Source organism: Protomyctophum bolini (genome assembly GCF_963924005.1).
Source record: "Protomyctophum bolini genome assembly, chromosome: 2".
In the NCBI taxonomy this organism is placed as follows: Eukaryota; Metazoa; Chordata; class Actinopteri; order Myctophiformes; family Myctophidae; genus Protomyctophum; species Protomyctophum bolini.
In genome coordinates this window covers 15427608-15441341 of record NC_137863.1, presented here as the reverse complement: position 1 = coordinate 15441341, position 13734 = coordinate 15427608, and the positions used below count along the sequence as shown (strand labels likewise).

Here is a 13734-nt window from a genome sequence, read left to right as displayed (position 1 = left end):
GGTCTCGTACTTGGTGCTGGCGGGGCGCCTGTTGGAGTCCCGGTGGTCCAAGAGCCATGTGGTGCTGCCCAGGGACTGCATGTCTGCGTCCATCTCCAGGGGATCCATCTGCCGAGGGGGAAGGGGGGAAGGGTCGAGAGGGAGGACGTGAGACTGGTGGAGGCAGCGTTAGGTGCCGTGACGGCCGCACTGACATGGCCTCGGCTCACACACGTGCATGTGGATCAGAGGTACAGTCCAGCGATTCATGGTAGCGTCACAGACAAGCAGGGCTCAAATCCACCAGCATGGGTTATGACGTCTGACAAGTAGGTCCACTAGAGGGGCGGAGTGCACATGAGTAACAAACAGCGAACAAGCTGAAGCCAGGTTCAAATAGAGTGATGGCACTCTAACACGGATAGGTCTTGCCAATATGCCATTGCCGAAATATGAGACCACTAACAATCGCCTGCAGGGCTACATGTAAGATTAACATCATTCAGTTACAGGATTTGTAATGCATCATCCTTGTATATTGTATACATCATAAACATATTAATTAGAATGAGCAAGTTTCTAGATGGCCTGTTAAAATATTTCTGATCTTCACCATAACCTGTTCATGGAAATCTGTGTTTATTAAAGAAAACATTAGAGAAAGTAACTCCAATATTAAAATTCCAGAAGCTTTAGAGGAGAAAACAACTTACAGAAACCACTTCAACCAACTACCATAATTTATAATAATGACTGCTACAAAATTAACACCTGCAATTAACCAAGCACTTCAAGTAATGGAAGTCACAAAGAGACCCGCTCTTTCCTGAAAAACCACATAATCACATAAAAACAGAGCTACTGTAGTAATGTCTAAAAAACGTGTAAGATGAAGATGCGAAATGAGAAAGGAACAGGAACGTGGAGTACTTTTTGTGTTCAAAATATTCAGGGCAACAAAACTGGGAGATAAAGTGCACTGCAGCACACCAGAGCAAAAAAAGGAAGGGAGAAGGGGGGTAGTGGTGGCGTGAACAGATGCGTGAACGATGGAGGGATGAATAGAGGAAAGGAAATAGAAGGACCTGGACTCCAGGGCTAACAGAGTGCAACGGGAGGAAGGAGGGACGGTGGGTAGTACACGTGTGACAGTGACAGCAGCGGCATTCTAGCGGAGGGCCACCCTGGAAAGCAGGAGGACCAAGAAGACAAGAATAAAGAAATGTTAAAAAGGGGGGAGCAAGAGAAGAGGGACAGAGTATTAAAGTGCACCAAATGGAAAATAAAGAAGTCTAAATATTTATAAGGGGGAAAACAAACATCCACCACTCATCCCCCTTGGCTAAGGGAGATATTAGGCTTTATTAGGTTTCTGCGCTTCACCCCCACCCACAAGAGAAGCCTGATCCCGGACGAGCCCCCAATGTAACCATCTGTTTTTAAACCAAGCTAAAATAGGAATTCCTCCTGGCCAAGGGATATATTGGGCTTATGGTATTCAGATAGGACTACTCTGTTACAGTAAATGTTCTTTTGTTTTGTTTTTTTACAATAATAATTAATTGCATTTTTATAGTGCTTTTCGAAGTGCTCAAAGCGATTTACAATGGTTCATTCATTCATACATTGGGAGGTGAGAAACATTGGGAGATTAAGAAACACGTTGGTATCATTTGTAATTTGTCACATTATGGTCTATGACACATTTCAAGTACATAAACCCCCCCCAAAAAAGGAAGAGAATTGCTGATAAGAGTTTTTACGACTGTTTCCTCATCATTATGCATCTCAGTGATTACTCCATATATTATCTTTATGGGCTGATAGTAAAGTAAAGCAGAGTGATTTGTTAGGCCCGCAGGAGCATGCTTCTCAGCAGTGTGTGCTGCCCAACGGTGCAGTTCTTTCAGGTGACAGTGATCACTGAGTGCTCATTATATGCAGCCCACGAGGTCAATACATCAATGCGTAGCTCTAGTCTAGGGGGATGATACGTAAACATTTACGTAACGTACTCAGTCAACGCTGAGCAAATATAGGATACACATGGCCCCTGCAGGAGGGAGACAAGCACTCCCATGAAGTGTCCCAGAGGAAATCATACACCCCTGACTGTGAGCAAGAAATAATGCTATGTATTAATCATGCCTCGCATACTGTATGCCCCACAGGAGAGAAACAAAAAAATGGACTGCGTGACTCAGAGTTTGGGGAGCAGGGGGGGGGGGACTAGACAAGATTGGTAGAGAAATAATGAGTCATCACTTTCACCGCTGCACACAGCAAAGCTTCCTTTGTAGGTGGCAGAGGGAACGTCAGTCACAGGTTTGTCTGTGTTCCTGATGTGGCTATGGAGTATGGAGGCACACTGACATTCCTCTAGTCTAATTTGAGCCGAAGAGGGCACCTTCAGAATAAAGTATGCAGCGGCACATACAAGCACACACACATCTTCACAAAAACCCTCTCAAATATGCACACACACACACACACACACACACACACACACACACACACACGACTGTGCGCGCAGCACCATGTTTCATCATGTTTTTTTTTCATAGGATGGTTAGCACAGATAATCCCTACTTCTTTGTTCACCGCAGCTTTCTTAGGGGACACAGTGACACTAGCATAACCTACATGTCTTAGTATTGACAAATCAATCATCGATTGGTATGCGGTCAGGCATGGGCTTGGCTCAGGGAAGAGGACGCCCCTGCCATGCATAGTCCGCCATGGCACCGTTGGAGGTGCGACAACGAAAGCAGGAAGACCATCCTTCTGTATGAAATAAAATAATTCTCTCATGTTTCGCACGGAGGCACAACTCTGCTCTGAATGGAAAGGTCAATTCTATAGGATCACTGGTTCTCAACGTTCTCAACCCATTTGTATGCTCTCAAGAGTTAAATTAACCCTGAGAATATTTACAGGGTAGATTGAGGTCCCAAAGATTTAAAATATTTGCATTTGTAGACTCACAGAGTTACAAATGCGTGAGGTCCTTTAATCAGGGGTCATCAATAAGTTCGTACACGGACCGTGGCAAAGACTGTCTGTGGCAAAGACTGTCTGTGGCAAAGACTTGGTCTTGTCCGTGGCACATTTTAGATTTTATTATTTTACATTTTCATCATAATACCCAATTACTGCATGCCAACTTTCCAGGTTTTCTCCAGAATATGTTCGACACTTATTTACTACACTTCTTAAACGTTTTATTTGCAAGGAACCCCATAACTCTGAGAGTTACAGACCTGCTATGGTCATTTAGACTCTTCTTTATGTCTGTCTGGTCATATCTTTGTCTACTAATTTTGTATGTCCTTGGCAAAAAAAAATATTTGGACAAAACATGTCCACAGTCCACCACAAGCCAACATGGCGACGATGACCCCTGAGTCAATTTGGAGTGGACCCCTAGTGGTCTCCGGACCAGACGTGTATTTGTGTGGGTGGTACTCACTGGTGTTGATCTCCTCATGCTACTGTAGGACTGAGACACAGGTCGGCTGGTTTTTGTCTCAATCACCTCTGAGCTCAGAGTTGAGGGCGGGACAAAGTGTCTGGCTCTGGACTGCATAGCCAGCTGATAGGCCACCTCAAATGCCTGTCCCAGTGTTAAGATGATCTCATAGGTCTGGGTCTGTGTAGATATAGAGAAAAAACAATAAGGTCAGTGAAAGCAGTGTATTGAATGTAAAACAGACTATTATGTGTACTGGAGATTGATGTTATTATTATTATATTATTAAGGGTCAAGCCTGAATGGGTTTTCGTATGCCATTTTTGGCAATATACAGTAGAGGGTTGTGGGAATCACTCAAGAACTGAAAGGACTTAAAAAAGGACTTTAACAATTCCTATTAAAATGAATGGAGAATTTTACGTCATAGTGTCTGAGCAAATAAGCATAGTTAGTGTCTATTTTACATCATGATGATGTACGATGATAAGAGCGCCCCTCACTTCACCGTTCACACGCGACACGTGTGATTCTTTTCCATGTGCCTTGCAGTTGGGGAGGCAAACAGAGGGAGGGAGAACAACAATGGGTAGGATAAATGGAATAGGAGAAATGTAAAAAACAAATTCTAAAGCAATTGTTTTTGCCGCTGTTGGGTCGAGCGGTTTGTGTTTGATTGACTATCGCAGAAGGTCTGCAGCTTCTGGTGTTTCTGTTATTCCAGCCTTTTGTTTTCTCTCTGAATCTATTTGTCTGTGCTTTGCAGTTGCACAATCGATCAATTTGTTGTAAAGCATTGACCAGTGGTTCTCAAAGTGGGGATCCGGGAGTCTTTGAGGGGGTTGCAGCTAAAAATGCGCGGCGCACACAGCCGCCTCCATTATTTTCAATGAACCTAACGCACACCGGCTCCGTCCGCCGCGCGGAGCCGCGCGGAGCCGCGCCGCGCCGCCCGGCGCGCCGATAGAACACAGGCGGCGCCGCGCGCCGACGCGCGGCAACGCGCCGCGCCGCAGACAGTCGCAGCCGGTGTGTGGTGGGCTTCAAACTCCTTCGTGTTTGTTAGTAAAACAGTGAAATAAATAAACAAGTTAAAACGTACCAACTTCCACCTCATGGAAGTTGAGGAGAGTTGTCAGTGTTGTCAGGGAGTGGAAACTGCCCAGAGACATGACGGTGACAGCAGGAGGAGAAGTTTAATTATCGTCCTTGGAAAAAAAGGGAGTCCATTCCCCAAGAGACCAGGTGCGTTAGCTTACCTAGCTACTACCTACAGTTAATTAGCTGCTTTAGCATTCATGGTTAATAGAGGTGAATTGTTTGTTTGTGTGTAATGTCATGTCACTAATTATATTTACAAAAAGTAAAATGAAAGAACTAGTCAGGATATAAAGCATTGTTTGTGTGCTGTGCCTGTGAAGTGAATAATATTGTTTGTTTGCTGTTAGGCAGAAATATCATATCCCCATTTAGGCCTGAAATTTAAAGAAAATATTTTTTTCTGAAAAACCTCATGTTTCTATATCAGTGGTTCTCAATATTTCATGTCAAGGACCCCAAAAATGATATGTAATATGCCACCGACCCCCATTGAAAATATGTTGTTCCAGGGACCCCCCAGAAGCAAATATTTGAACTGAAACTCTGAAAGAATATATATTCAAAGATTTGAGGCAAATTTTCACTATTTTTTCAAAAATAGCAGACCTACAAGTTCATAGCGCGCTATGAGCTTGTAGATCTGCTATTTTTCAATAGCTAAAGTATAGCATAATGTTTAAAACACCAAAAGGGGTTCCCGCCCCAAAATGGGCTTAATGCCCTATACTTCTTCATACAAGACTGTCACACTAAAGTATGAGAATAGGCATTTATACAAGCTATGTGCAAATGTAAGTCAATGTCAAACAATTTACAGTAATAAAACCATACAATGTAAAAAATATACTCTACTATATTCATAGTATATTCATGTAAAGTGTCCTTGTTTTTTTAAGGTGCTATATAAATTCAAGTTATTATTATTTATGATTTATGAACCCCTAATGGCTCCTGATGTGCAGGTTGGTGCCTTGCATGGTTTCCGCCACCATCTGTGTATGAATGTATGTGTGAATGGGTGAATGTACAGTAATGCACAATCTATGTAAGGCGCCTTGGATAAAGGCGCTATATAAATGCACCATTTACCATTCATGATGTCCGCTCTCCTATAGCTCTGAATGCTGGACCCTGAAGCCTGCTCTATCGTCCCTGGCCCCACTGTGCTACACCAGAATGCTACGTGCAGTGCTAAACATCAACCAGGATGAATTGAACACGTTACCAACATGCATCTGTATGGAGTGATACCGAGAGTGGGTGAGAGAAGATGGCCTCCAGGAGGAGGAGAATGAGCCTGGTCGGTGCCATTGACACTGGGATTAAATGGTAAACGGTGCCATTTATATAGCGCCTTTATCCAAGGCGCTTTACATATGCATTACATTCTCTCACACACACACACACACACACACACACACACACACACATTCATACACTGATTGCGGCGGAAGCCATGCAAGGTACCAACCTGCACATCGGGAGCAATTTTGCCCAAGGACCTGCTCTACCTCCTGAGCCACAGACGCCACAGTCGGGATGTATGGAGGATGGAGAGGACTGGAGACCCCGCTGGAGGGCTCATCTAAGGACGAACTAAAAGAGGACTGCTCTATCTCTCTCTATCCATTGGTGGGTTCCAAACTTTGACCCTGCTGGCCGCCATCCCTTCTTCTACAACTGAAGTAGAAGACAGCTCAAGGTACGAACCCTTTTCCCCATCTTTGCTGCTGCTGCTTGTGTTGTAAGAAAATTAAGCTGTGTGTACACTGCAAGCTGTTGCTGTGATTTTAGGACGCAATGATTGGGTGGCAATTAATGAAACATGTTCAGTCAGTGACTGTTTGTGTCTCTGGGATTGGATGCTGCAGTCTGTGTTGTGTTGTGTTTCTGCTCTGGGATTGGACGCTGCAGTCTGTGTTGTGTCTGCTCTGGGATTTCGTGGATGCTGCAGTCTGTGTTGTGTCTGCTCTGGGATTGGGTGGATGCTGCAGTCTGTGTTGTGTCTGCTCTGGGATTGGGTGGATGCTGCAGTCTGTGTTGTGTCTGCTCTGGGATTGGGTGGATGCTTAGCCTCGGTCCCAGGCTTACTTATCTGCGAAAAGAAAAGCCTGGTCACAACCTAAGGCAGAGAAGCTATCGGCGGTTCTATCCTACGGAACAGCCGTCAAATGTATTTCCCCCGGATACGATATTTTCCCGACCAATCACAACACTTGTTTCATTCGCAGAGAATGTAAACTGATTTGTAAAGCATCAACTATTTAACTTCCGCTAAAATCCTGCAACATCCGCTGATAGTCTTTTCAGCTTAGGTCTTGCCCAGGGTGGTGGATGCTGCAGTATGTGTTGTGTCTGCTCTGGGATTGGGTGGATGCTGCAGTCTGTGTTGTGTCTGCTCTGGGATTGGGTGGATGCTGCAGTCTGTGTTGTGTCTGCTCTGGGATTGGGTGGATGCTGCAGTCTGTGTTGTGTCTGCTCTGGGATTGGGTGGATGCTGCAGTCTGTGTTGTGTTGTGTTTGCCACTGAACAAACTGAGTTGTTGTAACAGAGAATAGTATTATCATGTGGATCTTGGCCACTTCAATTAGCCTTTTAAGTTCAAGCTAGAGGTTTTGGGCTTTCACATGACGACCGCCATCATTTAAGACTGATGTTCATCTACACTATAGTTAGTATAGATAGTTAGTTATTGTTACTAAGTGTGCGGCTGCTGTGTTGTGGGTGTGTTGAAGAATGTGTTGTGACGGCTATTGTTTAATGACTGGCTTGATGGTAAAACTTATCTCTATGTACTGGTCAATTCCTCATGGCCCGCCGTGGCCATAATTATTTCTTTCTTTCTTTCTTTCTTTTCTTGCTCTCGCTCTCTCTCTGGTTGGTTCATATGACACTGGCTTGTGTCAACACCTCTGTCAATGTAGGCCTCTCTCTCTCTCTCTGCATGTAGCCTCATCCTTCTCTCTCTCTGTCTCTGTCTGTCTGTGACCCGACCCCTGGTATACTGTAGGTCCCTGTAGAGTAGACTGAGGTTCACATTTCTGGTGTGGTCCGTCCATGTGACACCTAGTTAGTACATTCTTGTGCAGACTGACTCCATCCAGGGCCCTTGTCCTGTGTGTCCATGTCTCGGCCCCATAGAGAAGGTACCGTACAGCAGCACTGATGACTGCTGTGTGAGAGAGGGACACTTCCTTTGTCTTGTATGTGTAGGACATGTTAGTGATGCGTGACGCCTGCGTGATGTCCAAGCACCCAATTATGTGTGACACTTAATCATAAACTTATATTTGTAATCGTTACAGCCCTACCATTTGGTGTAAGAGTGTGTGTCCTGAAATTATTCATGGCACTCCTATTACATTGAGTTTGGCAGTATAGTAGTAAGGAATTGCAATACACACACAGAGTGTTGGTATCAGTTTTTCTGTCTTGAGTCCAGGGTTCTCTGTCTTTTCAGTTCAGTTACTATTTGTATGAAGACCACCTCTCCAGAGATGGCCCTCCTGATCACTCCTGGTGTTCCAGATCTTATTGACCACAGTGCAAACCACAGCCCAATAAAAGTCTTGTTCCATAGCAGACATGTTTTTCATCAAAGACTCCATACAATACTGCATTATATAAGTAACGTTAATGTTAAAAACCGATCTGTGGCATTCCCCATACATCTCTTGACCTCTGACAGTCCACTAGCAGGTTCTCTATGGTTTCATCTGGGTTACAGTTTGCATCCGGGCATTTAACAGTTCACAACTCCAAAACAACTCCATTTGACCACCTCCCTTACTCCCTTAATGACATCCCTCTTTTTTATGGATATACTTTTACTACCAATGTTCTTTAAACATACCTGTTTTTGTTTTTCATCAAGATTAATTTTTTTCTAACTTGTATATATTGCCATTATAAGCTCATTTACAGGCAATTTGTTTAATTTTATAAGACATGTTCATTTTTCTCTCAGTTCATCATTTTTTTTTTCAGTGTTAAAGCAAAATAAGTGACATTACACTTTAACCCATTTTGTTATACGTTAGCTATTGAAAAATAGCAGATCTACAAGCTCATAGCTTGTAGAACTTGTAGGTCTGCTATTTTAGAAAAATCGTAAAAATGCGGCACAAATCTTTGAATAGGTATATTTAGTTTCAGAACGTTTTTTTTTATTTCGACGTCAGGCCTGAATGGGTTAAGAACCATATGGACCCTTAGCGACAGTGATGGCACATGCATCGCACACAGGTTTGATCATTTATTATATCGATGATGTCATTTGCTCATATCAATAACGTTACATTGATGATGTTAGTCATCTCAAAAAGCTCCATTGACTTCCATCAGAAAATTAAACTTAGATAAAAAATCACACGTGTGTATCATCGTACATCATCATTACGTAAAATAGACACTATGCCTATTTGCTCAGACACTATGATGTAAAATTCTCCATTCATTGTCAATGGGAATTTAATGTTTGTGTAGGACAAAAATAGCCCCTTCTGTACCGTCTGTGACTAAAGGAATTGCATGAAGGGTGAGATAATAGATCTCCATCTTCCATCGATTGCTGTTTTGTTGTTTGGCACTGGTTTCTTTGTACTCATCTCCTCTGATCACTTCCAAAGAACAGTGTGTACAGCCAGTCCTGAAGATTGTTGAGAAACAAATTGGCTTTGCCTGCAGTCTGAACAGAGCCTTTATCGGCTGTGAAAAGAGTCTATCTTTGCTATTAATATTCCGGACGTTGGACTGCTTTATCCCACAGAGCTTGGCTTAGCAAAATCAGTACCAGCATTTGAATTACTTCTTTAATGGACCTCACTTTAATAATCCTTTAAGCTATTTTATTTGCCCTTCGTTCTTTTGTGCTTCCAAGATATCCTATAATGAATCATTTGGTCTATACAGTATTATAGGCATTTCTACCCCAAGGCTTTGGCTGGGGTGTGAATACGTATGGACACCAGAATAGCAAGATTTTTATTTGATCATACGGAACACTCAGTGCAGGCTGCTCTCATTCTTATTCAGTGAAATATAGCATTGTCTGATGGCCTTTAGAAACATGTCCTCAAAGAAATGCATTGGTGTCTGTTAAGTGTTACTAAAGAGATGAGCAATGTTCCCTCTGCAGAAGGCCGGAGTGCAACATTGACCTTCACTGTGAACATGAGTTGAATTTCAATATAACTGATTCAATGAACCAATCAGGAAGATTCCTGTCCATAGGATGTTTCTTGTAACGTTCTGTTCAGTTTACTCTCGTCTAGGTTTTTACTTTTACTTTTGTTTGGTCTTTCTGGGCATCGCTAAAGGATGAAGAACCCCGGGGGGAGGGAGTGGTACTGTGAGGGGAACCACTGGTGTAGAGCACTGGTTCCACAAACACTGGGTCAGAACCCCGGGGGGAGGGGGTGGTACTGTGAGGGGAACCACTGGTGTAGAGCACTGGTTCCACAAACACTGGGTCAGAACCCCGGGGGGAGGGAGTGGTACTGTGAGGGGAACCACTGGTGTAGAGCACTGGTTCCACAAACACTGGGTCAGAACCCCGGGGGGAGGGAGTGGTAATGTGAGGGGAACCACTGGTGTAGAGCACTGGTTCCACAAACACTGGGTCAGAACCCCGGGGGGAGGGGGTGGTACTGTGAGGGGAACCACTGGTGTAGAGCACTGGTTCCACAAACACTGGGTCAGGACTCGGGACCTATTTGTGTGTCACGGACACATTTTTATGGTTCCCCTTTATTTTTTATTCCTATGGATTCCGCCATTTTTCACAGTCGTTTTCCACGGAATTCGGTAATATGGTAGAGGGTCATATAGGAAACAGTCAAGCACTGAAGCTCACAGTCATTTATCAAAGGACCTCTGACTTTTAGATCTCCCAATGAGTCAATTATATTATTTGCTCAATCCACTTTTGACAACGTCAAGAAAGCGACTTCAAATAATTCCGTAGCCTGGTTAGCTCTCCCTGGAAATCACAAACCCATGAAGAACAGCTTCAAAACCCCACATCGTTAGTCATTTAATGTAGAAAGCCTTTATGTTTAATTATTCTATATTCTTTCCTGTTGGAAGTGGGCAAGCCCATGTAGGTCCCACATGGTCTACATGTGGGCTAGGGCTGCCGTAATTGTCCAAAAATTGGATTCGGATATTCGTTTTAAAAACCCACGTGGATTCGAACAATTCGAGCCATTCGGATTTCGGATTTTAATTCGAGCCAATCGGATTTTTAAATAATTATATTTACACCAATACAACCTGAGACATAACATTTAAGATCGCATTGCTGGCGCAACTCTCTCTCTCCGCGCATTGGTGTTGCTGAAAACTGAGATGGAACGGAACGCATACATTCTCCCTTCTCCAGTAAAACATTTTTCTTAAATGAGCAATCCTACCACACAGCCTTATCAAAACGAGGCACGGAGGCAGTGTTAATTCTGCTGCATTATTATTATCTGTGGACTGTGGGTCTGCTGCCGAGTGCCGACGTTATGAAACTTTATGGCTGGCTAGCGCCTGCGCTCCGCTGTTATGCTCAAATTAGTGACCCTAAAGAATTCTGAGGCAACACGGCTGGAGACGAGGCAGCCAATCAGAACTGCGCTGCGCTGCGCTGTATAGTCTGTGTTTAGGAAATGATTTATTCTTCAATGTATGCCGTTGTTGGCGTGTCGCGTGGCAAATATAACTAATCTACAAGCTCACAAGTCACAACGCTTACCCATGGCACCGAAAACTAATAATAATAATAAATAAATAAATATTTTTTATTATTTTTAATTCGAACCTTAATTTTATATATTCGGTTATTAATTATTTTTTTTGATTCGAATCTATATTCGGATATAGAATATTCGTTGGCAGCACTAATGTGGGCTAACTAGCATGGGTTGGAAGTGGGCAAGCCCATGTAGATATCCAGTTTCACATTTGCTGTTTTGCAGTCAGTACTTTATCTTCATGTTTATTTTATCTATTTAGATGTGTTGGCAGTCTCTGTGGAGAATTATTGGTATATTTCTTTGCATTTTAAAGTGATCTTTTTATGTATACTACTCTATAGATGTTTGTGCCCCTGCTGCGTGGGTGCATCACTCACCACTTCCACAGTGCTGAATACATGACAGAACTGGTGTCCACTCTTCAGATCCTTGGTAATATAGGCAAAGGTGCAGAGGTCATCTGGATCTTGGGCCGCACACGAGATGTTCCTGATCTCGTGCTCTGCCACGATGGTCTGATGATAGGAGGCCGGCAACAGTGGGTATAAGAGGGGAGAGGAGGGAAGGAAAGAAGGTGAGGGACAGCTGGAAATGTACTGCTAATGGAGAGTCTTTAAACTGCTAGAATGTTTGGCTTCAAGAGATCGATAGAGAGGAGAGCAGTACGCAGAGGAGGAGAAAGAGGAAGATGTGTGTGTGTGTGTGTGTGTGTGTGTGTGTGCGCGCGTGCGTGGCTGCGTGCGTGTGTGCATGCTTGCGTGCGTGCGTGCGGTGTACACACGTGTATACATGGACATATACACATTACACACACATACCTTAGTGGCTGCATCAATGAACTTGACGCCTCTATAAGTGATGGATAGAATGACAACAGGACCCTTTCTGGCATCCTTAGATTTCTATTGTAAACAGAACCAATGAAAGCATGAGAGGACAGCAGCTATCCATTGACACACGAAGGTTCATTCACATTACATGATGACGTTACACTATACGGAATCAGGCAGACCTACCCTAATTTTAGCACAAGCATCTTGAGTGGACTCAATCCCTCGTAGATCCCTGATTATCATTGATCCTAGGTACTAGAAGAGAGACAGCAGTCACATTAAGCACACAAGAGAGCACACCAAAAGGTGTAAATAGAAGGATTTATGATTTTACATATTGAAAACATAAGGCTTTCCAAGTGAAAAATTATAATTCTCGAGCTACACACAACGCCACCATTCAAGAGTGGAGATAATGCATGGGGGTGCATGGAATAAAGCAAAATGAAATATCATATCTCTTGGAAAAATCTATGCAGATCTATGCAACACCAAGAATTAAGAGTAAACAGTGAAAGAAACAGATACAATGTTGGAGAGGATGTGGAGATGTAAATGTGGATCACTCATGTGTTTTGGAAATGTCCCAAAATGGATGGTTTTTGGAAAATGATACATGATCAGATATTGGGATATGAGGTACGGTACCAATACAAAGTTTTGTATTTAAGAAACGTGATGGAGGGAAAGATACAAGGAGAGGATAGATATCTGGTAAACATTTTATTGGCAGCAGGAAAGAAGGCACAAGGAAATGGGGACAGATGGAACCTCCAACACAGGAACAATGGGAAGAGTTGATTCATTAAATATATCTAATGGGGAAATTGACACACCGTTTGAGACTGCAGGAAGAACAAATGGAGGACAAATGGTTGAAATTAAATGGACAATTTTTAAGACCGAACATAAAGATTAAGGGTATGGGGGAATGAGGAACAATGGAAAATGCCTAGGATTATATGATGTAATATGCAAATTTAGAAGACATGTGTATGCTGGCTTCTATGGAATCCAAATGACGGAAATCAGTCTTGGCGACTGAGAATTTTAATCCATGGCGGTGACTTACAGTTGCCTCATACCCGCAGGAGTCCAGGATCAGTTTTTCAGGCTGGTGGTGCCAGGCAGACACCGTGGCATAGGTAGCAGATTGGCTCGGCGGCCGGAGGTTTAACCGAGAGTCTCGTTGTCGATCACTCTGTCTATCCTGTAGGGACGATTGGGATGGTGGACATTCTCAAAAAGAAGGAACTGGTAACTCAGCAGCTAACTGAAACATGTGGCCTGAATACTTGTATGCTTGTATTTCTTACAGTAGGTCACTCAGGTTGAGTACAATACATGGTACAAACTAGCCTGGCATCCATCCTGATTTGCTACGTTCGTGTATTTCTCACTGCGTTACTACTGTGAAGCGACGTGAGAAAAAAGTAAACGCAGAGGAGTAGCAAGCAGTCTGGATCCCAGGCTAGGTACAAACTGCTTTCAGGTTAACACGGGATGATCAAAAGATCAAAGATGCTACAACAGGTGCTGTTTATTCTCTCTGCAACTAACATTCATTTTGACACCGGATGACATGCAGAGCTTCAGTGAGCCATGGACAAT

The 13734-nt window shown here is 43.3% G+C and overlaps 1 protein-coding gene across 1 annotated transcript in view; it reads right to left on the bottom strand.

Annotated features, from left to right (window-relative positions):
• The window catches only part of anks1ab (ankyrin repeat and sterile alpha motif domain containing 1Ab), a 62406-nt gene that overhangs the window by 999 nt on the left and 47673 nt on the right, over positions 1-13734 (bottom strand). The window contains exons 8-13 of the mRNA XM_080773239.1: positions 13196-13333; positions 12307-12378; positions 12109-12192; positions 11668-11805; positions 3449-3628; positions 11-108 (exon numbers count right to left, since the gene is read on the bottom strand). Of these exons, the coding sequence (XP_080629365.1) occupies positions 11-108; positions 3449-3628; positions 11668-11805; positions 12109-12192; positions 12307-12378; positions 13196-13333 (710 nt within the window). The remainder of the gene's footprint in view (positions 1-10; positions 109-3448; positions 3629-11667; positions 11806-12108; positions 12193-12306; positions 12379-13195; positions 13334-13734) is intronic.